Below are 8,022 nucleotides of genomic sequence, written 5' to 3'. Positions count from 1 at the left end.
AGTGTTTTAATAGTTTTAGGGTATGTTTACATGACAACAATGTACTAAACATGGAAAAGTTTTTCCTTTGTGTTTTTCACATACAGATGGCAACATTGTCAAAATGATCCTCGTTCACACGGATCCACAAAAATGATTAAAAATGCTGTATTTATGTTGCCAGGTCAGTAGTCGGCGATGTCACTTTGTAAAGAAACAGTATGAACACATGATAGGCTTGCACGACATCAATGTTTTCACAAACTCATATTTTTATAGTTTTTTATACCGGTATCCTTTTCAAAAACTTGCACTTTGAAACCTTTTTTCAAAAGTTTGCATTTTCAGGCCATTAAAAGCCATTGTTGTGTAAATAAACAACCAAAACGCATAGTTTTCTATTTGAAGTTGAATACAGTGACATGAAAACTTGGGGCCGTTTACATGATACCATTTTCAACTAAAAATTACAACGCTGTTTCGGGGGCCTGAAAACACAAACTTTTAAAAAGGTGCTTTAGAATTTTTGAAAACGATACCGTTACTACAAAAACATGAATTTTTGAAAACGCTGATGTCATGCGTGTGCATATTAGGTGTTCAGTCTGTTATTTTACAAAGTGACATCGCCAACTACTGGTCTGGAATAAATACAGCGTTTAGTCATTACATGGATCCATGTGAACAGGTATCGTTTTTACAACATTGATGCTGTACACAAAAACAAATGAAAAGGAAAAACTTTTCAGTTTTTAGTACATTGTTGTGTAACCCTCAACAGACCCATGAGTCATGGCAACCATGGCGCACATGACACTTATTTTAGGTACAGATTCAGGCATACGTGTCATGCATGCGTGTTGTGCAATATGGAGTCAAAAAAAGAAATCATGATTGCAATTGTGACAGTAATTTGGTTTATTTTCCATTTTGATGTAACCTGATAAAAGGCAAAACAACTGTTGTGACTTCATGGATGTGTAAATGTCACATAACCACACTTGAAAAAGGCATCTTAATCACAGTATGGGAAAACATAAGGCATTTTCAAAATAGCCATATCACTTAAAGTCAAACAATCGAATATATAGTGACATTTTCACAGACCGGAGAAACAACTGACCATCTAAAACACTGTGGGCCATTGCATTTTCTCACTGAAGAGCTATAATACCTCAGCAATGCAATGAATAGTTTATATATATATATATATATATATATATATATATATATAACTGTTATTTGAATAATTTCTCATGAAATGCTTAATAGATGCATTCACATAACTGCTATATATACGGCAATCTGAACGCGTCGATCAAATTGCGCAAATTCACACCTGTCAGCCCTGGCGTAAAATATTGCAGAATAGGACTAAGAGTGTGATGCTTGAAATGTTTAAGAATTGAAATAAAGATGACAGCAGCCCTCCTTTGGTATCCGCGCAATCCAAACAAGACGAATTCGCAAAACACACACTTTTATTCCCAAGAACTTGCCCATTCAAGCTCAAATCAGACATCCCCTCTGAGATCTGGCTCAACAGACGGCAGGCGTTTAGTGTGGATCCCAGAGAATAACCATCAGAGTGGCTGGAAGCCAAAGACACACTGATCCCTCACCATCCCTTTTCCGTAGGAGCGGATCACACGATCAGCGCCCGAATAATCACTTCCGAGGAAAAACATTTTGCTGAGCAAACATGACTTCAGACAGTGGATAATAGTAAAGAAAAAAAAAAAAAAAACAGGGACAAACAAACAAGAACCCCCCCAAAAAGGAAAAGGAATGTTGCCTAGAGATTCACGCTTCTAAGGGACGTCTAGAATTAGCGTGGAAATCACAACAAGGTAAAAAGAGGAAAGAGCCATAGCCATAGCACAACACACAGGAGCAAAGCCGAGATAAATAGAGGGGAACTGAAGCCCAAGGGTTGGGGTGGAAACGAGGGAAGTGAGGTCACAGGTTCTGACAGCACTGAAATTTATTGCCCTTTAACCCATCGGTAGTGGGCGGCACGCTGATGTCCACTACGTTGTTCCCAGGAGACTCGTCATGCACGGACCTGTCGGCGATCTGCTTTTGTGAAACAATCCTATAGATTTCTGCAACAAAAAGAGCCGAGTTATGTTATGAGACATCTCATTTGAGATTCCCAATGGGAAATGTGATAAAGGGTTAGTTCACCCAAAAATGAAAATTCTGTCATCATTTACTCACCCTCATGTCGTTCCAAACCCGTAAGACTTTCGTTCATCTTGGAAACACAAATAAAGATCTTTTTGATGACATCTGAGTGATTTCTGTGCCTCCGTTGACAGTTACGCAATCGACAATTTGACGCTTCAAAAAGTTCATAAAGAGATCATAAACTAATCCATATGAATCGAGTGCTTTAGTCCAAATTTTATGAAGATACATGATCGCTTTATATGATGAAAAGATTTAATTTAAGATTTTATTCATATATTAACATTCATCAACTCACACATCAGTTTTGGTAAACAGAAGCTCAAGCATGTTTGCTTGACCTACGAGAACCAATGAGATTCATTCTCTGTGTTACGCATCACGTTTGAGCTTCCAGAATAGGTTTGTTCTTGGGCGTCATTCAGGTTTGGTTGAGCTTCTGCTAATGTTCACTGATCAAAGTTTACATGTGAATAAAAGCCTAAATTCAATCTGTTCATCATAAAAAGCGATCAAGTCTCTTCAGAAAATTTGGACTTCATGGAATCATTTGAATTAGTTTTCCAATCTATTTATGAACTTTTTGAAGTGTCAAAGCGTCAGTTGCATAGCTGTCAATGGAAGAACAGAAAGCTTCATCAATTTTATCAAAAAGATCTTCATTTGTGTTTCTAAGGCGAACGAAAGTCTTACAGGTTTGGAACAACATGAGGGTAATTAAAGACAGAATTTAGGGTATGGTCACATTTAACATTGCCTGAAAATTTGCAAATAATTTCAATAGGAATCCACGCAATCAGGAATTTCACACAAGGGCAAAAGATTCCCCAATGGGTTTGTGTTGGTCAAGTAGATTCGCCACATTGACCAACAAAAATCAGTCTTACTTATAAAATTACTTACCTTTTGGTTGGCTAAATTGTTCTGAAATTTCACTAATGTGACCACACCCTTAATCACGATCAGGACCCACCTGTTAGTATGTTTTTAAACGCCTCCTCCACATTTGTGGAGTCCAAAGCCGATGTTTCGATGAAGGAGAGATTGTTCTTCTCTGAACGAAACAAGACGAGAGATATTTTACCACCTTAAGCAGATCTGTTCTTATCAAACATCATGGAAATGCCAGAGGAGACGCTCACCTGCAAAAGCTCTGGCTTCATCGGTGGGCACGGCCCTAAGGTGCCTCAGATCGCTCTTGTTGCCCACCAGCATAATGACAATGTTGTTATCCGCGTGATCCCGCAGCTCCTTCAGCCAGCGCTCCACGTTCTCGTAAGTCAGATGCTTTGCGATGTCATAGACCAGAAGAGCTCCAACTGCACCCCGGTAGTACCTGTAAAAGAGATTTTGATATTTTTAAGCTTTATAGAATTATTATTGATTATACTATAATTAAATCATTTTATCAGTAACTATAAAATTATTTTATAGAGTCATTTCAATTTTAACAATATAATTCATCTTAAATTACTTTAGTTATAAATTGTATATAAATGTTTTATCTTTAATCATTGCATATTATAAACTTTAATTCTATAAAATAAATAAAATCAACCTTTTATTCAATTAAAATTAGACTTCATACTTTGCGTTTTATACAATTTTTCATTTTTATATATTTGTTATTGTTTAATAATAATTTTTACTGTTGTTATTATAATAATATAACAGAAAAATAGCATTTTTTAGACCTTATTTGGGACCCGCTGTGTGTGCTGCCAGTGCTCATGTACTCACGCTGATGTGATGGCTCTGTAGCGCTCCTGTCCTGCTGTATCCCAGATCTGAGCCTTTATGGTCTTGCCGTCCACCTGGATGCTGCGGGTTGCGAATTCCACACCAATGGTGCTCTTGCTCTCCAGGTTGAACTCATTCCGAGTGAAACGGGACAACAGGTTACTCTTCCCCACACCAGAGTCTCCAATGAGTACCACTAGAAAACATAAGAAAACATGAGGCTGTTTGCTGTCTGCTGCTTTTATAAAAACCATATTCAAAGGGAAGATATTACAGCCATCCATCACCATATGTAACAAAACATAAAACGAAGGCCAAAAAACATTAGAACAGTCCTTGAAAGTAGACCACAAACCATAAAGTGCACCCAAAGCATATACAATGTCATCATTTGAAAAGCAGAAACACCGGATTTGTCAGTCATCCTGGTTACTTCAACATGACGAGGCCAGAGAGATAAGAGAGAAGCCATAATCTACAAACACACACTTCCACTGTCATTTTCCCATTGCTCCATTAATTCGACACCATAAAAACTGAAATATTCTAAGTCAAATCGTAAAAAGAACCAGAAATACTTAGAAAAGATCAGTCAGCTCATACTGTGTCTGTTGCAACGTGGTCACCATTCACTTTTTCTAGATGAAACCTGAAGTAATTCACAAAACAGTTGCAGATAAACTGGAGAAACAAGTCAAAGCTTTTTAACAAAAAATCTTAAGAACAACTAATGTGGCAAATCTGTAAAACCTCTACAGACAGTTATGTATGGGTTTTCTCACTTATTCAAAGGCTTAGTGTAAAAACAGGAACCCAATGTTGAAAGGAACAAGACGGATTTGAATGGGCATATATACCTCCAAATGTTTTTAGACTTACGTCATGATCATCTACTGTTGTCAACTTCATGTCATTACTGTCAGCTTAATGATTTCACTAAATTACGAGTTGTAAACAAGTCCCAAATACAAATGTGCTTACAATTGCAGGTTAATGAGCAAATTTGGCCTGTTTGAACATCAAGAAGCGAATCTTGTGTAATAAACGACAAAAAGTTTCATATGGCCTAGCAAGACAACCACACTAAATATTAAGCAACACATTACTAAACGAATAGAAAATTGCAACTTAACAGATTTAGTTTATAGTTTAGGTACGAACTGCTTATATCAAAACAGCTAAGTTAGTTTATTAAGTTCACTTTAGCTTTTTCTGCTGTTTGAGAGCAATGTAGCTGCTTAGCTAACATAATGCAAACTAAATTAGGTGAAAGCATAATGGTTTAGTGAATACTGTCGAAAGACGATGCAAATCATGAAAATCACTATTAAAATGTATTAATCTACTTTCAACTTTTGATTCTTTGAAAGTCACCGGTTAATATTTCCATAGCTAATGTCAGTTCACTAGCATTTCAGCTAAACCAGCTAGCTACAGTCATCAGGAAACTTGCTGATTTCTTTTATAATAAAGGAAAACAGAAAACGTCTATTCTTCTCTTTGACACTATACAAATCACTGACCTTTAAACAAATAATCGTATTCGTCGTCACGGGTCCCCATGGTTGGTTTACCGCACCGAAATGTTGTTGTTAGGCGACGGATCTCTCTTGATTAGCGATGTCCGATTCGTAAACGAATCGCTTAAGAGTCGGATCTTTTTAATGGCCGTTTGAACCGGTTCAGTAATCAGACCGAATTGATTCGTTGACAAACCGACAATATTGCCTTTTGTTACGGACAGAGCTGCTCAATTCTTTGGCTTTGGCTCAATTCTCAGACTTTTTTTTCTCAAAACAATAAGTTCAGATCTCTAAACAGTTAGTTTCTTGTTCACATAAGATCTGGATTTCTTACTGATTAAAGCAAGTTGCATGTTTTGGCACGTATGCAAAAAAGTACAACTGTCTACAATTTGCACAACTAATTGCACATGGCTTGTTGATCAAAACGGATGAGTTGATTCTGTCAGTGTAATAGTCAAACTCTGCACAATTTCTAAACATTCTTTCATCTTGTGAGCCTTCACATGCAAAAAGTGGACTCTTCTTGAGGTTTATAGACAAACTAGTTCTTCTCATTGGACTGTGCGATTTACACTTTTCTCTTTAACATTGTTATCATAATGATTAAACTGTAAAGCAGTATAGTTTCAAAAATGAAGATTCTCATTGTTTACTTACTCTGATGCCACTCAGGTGTGCACATGACTTTCTTTTTCACAACACAAATGTATTTTTTTAATCTGCAGGAAATTCAAGCTCTGTAATGCAAGAAAATGGGTTCCACCATTGTGATTTATGCAAGAAACAAATCAATAAGTAAAACATCCTCACCTAAACTAGTGCATCTGACCAGGGCTCTGATGCTGTTTGAAATTTGGTTTGAAACTCTCATGTGAAGTTCATTCTTCTATTGCAATCAAAGCATCACTTTCTTTTCACATGAACATGGTAACATATTTGTCACACAGCTTCTTAATGAATTGAGTGCAAACAGGACGAGCTTTTAAAGCTTTATATATTTTGTTTTTTGTTATACACCTATTGTTTTGCTATAAGACATTATTTGATTTCTTTTAGACTTTCCAAATGATTGCAGTCTTTTATTTTCATGGTATGCATGTACAGATTTCAAATTTCTTTCTAAACATATCTGTGTTCTGCTGAAGAAAGGCAGTTGTGCATCAGGGTAAATTAATAATGAGAATTTAATTGAACAAATGAACATTTTTTTAAAGGATTCATGTTAAAGCAAGTGCTATTTTCATTTTGCTTAACTTCCTGTTTATATGCTATTTATGATAGGATTCAGTTTGGGTCAGTTTCAGCCAATTTGTCAATACCTTTTTTTTTTTTTTTTTTTTTTGTGCTTTAATAAATAGAAAATTATGTACCATAATTTATTTATTATTTATTTATGTATTATTTATCCATCTACTGAATAATAGTTTGATATGTCTGTATAGCCTACATTTTATATAGCCTATGCCACTAAAGATCTTAATTATGTATTGTTTATGTAATGTTTTATTTTTTATATTGTAGAATTATAGCTGTAACCATTGGTCCAAATGTAAAATGGTATTGAAATGGTAGAATTACAGTAAATTGTTGTGTTCTTTCTGTTTAAATTCCAAAATTTCTGTTAAAATCCCAATTTTGAAACTGTAATATTGGTCCCCAAATTCCACTCCTACATTAGAATTGTTTTAGTGATTGCATATAATCTGATCAGTGTTTATTAATGTACTAATTTACTAATGCTCGGACAAACTCGATCTCTCTCGCGCGCATATTCGGTCTCTCTCGCGCAGGTTCACTCGCTCGCGGCGTTCGCATCGCTTTTGTCCAGTTCGGCGCCTCAGTAGCTTGGGTCAAACCCTAGGGTTGGTCAAGCAAGTCACTGTCAAGTCATACAAATGTTTGTTGATTTGACTGAATTTATATTTAAATAAGTTAAAACTACAGTAGTTATGGACTATGGGAGTTTTATTTGCAACAGAAAAAATTGCAATATGCATGTCTACTCAAAAGGTGTCCATAAACAGCTGAGCTGTCAATACATAAAAACTAAAACTAATACATAAATTAATGTGTGTGCCTGTGTATGAGTGAAAAGTTTATTGTTTGCATGTGCATGGTTATATTTGCAAATATGTATGGCGCCTCATAAGCTACGACTTGACTTGAATGGGCTTAAAGCAGTGACTTGACTTGCTTGATTCTCGCAAAAATTGACTTGGACTTGCTTGAGACTTGAAGGCTATGACTTGTGACTTACTTGCGACTTGCACGTGTGACTTACTCCCACCTCTGGAAAATGGCATAATAGCACCCTGACCAGAGACGAACCTAGATGTTCTGCAGGCATCTCGGTTTGTTGCTTTGTACAATAAAGTCTTATTAACTTCTGGAACTCTGCCTCTTGAGCTTCATTTGCAAGGAAGAGATGACTTTTCTCCACAACTATAGATAGGTACATAAATACATACACATACATGTGGTCACTGTCCAGTTTTCCGCTGTTATCTGGAGTATGTTAATAAGGAAAGGGCAGATAAGTGTTTGAATAGGAGGAGCTTCACATTCTGCTGGCTTGATCTTACGAAGA

At 36.2% G+C, this 8,022-nt stretch overlaps 1 protein-coding gene across 1 annotated transcript; it reads right to left on the bottom strand.

Annotated features, from left to right (window-relative positions):
* Window positions 1–1,173: 1,173 nt before the first annotated feature.
* rab11ba (RAB11B, member RAS oncogene family, a) lies at window positions 1,174–5,573 on the bottom strand. Its single transcript, XM_067396091.1, has 5 exons — window positions 5,433–5,573; window positions 3,910–4,105; window positions 3,312–3,505; window positions 3,143–3,223; window positions 1,174–2,084 (listed from the first exon to the last, which is right to left on the bottom strand). Exons 1-5 carry the CDS (start codon window positions 5,470–5,472, stop codon window positions 1,939–1,941), a joined length of 657 nt encoding a protein of 218 aa, XP_067252192.1. The 5' UTR covers window positions 5,473–5,573; the 3' UTR covers window positions 1,174–1,938.
* Window positions 5,574–8,022: the final 2,449 nt, after the last annotated feature.

This window comes from Chanodichthys erythropterus, chromosome 10 (genome assembly GCF_024489055.1).
Source record: "Chanodichthys erythropterus isolate Z2021 chromosome 10, ASM2448905v1, whole genome shotgun sequence".
Lineage (NCBI taxonomy): Eukaryota > Metazoa > Chordata > Actinopteri > Cypriniformes > Xenocyprididae > Chanodichthys > Chanodichthys erythropterus.
This window is presented reverse-complemented; position numbering and strand designations above follow the sequence as displayed.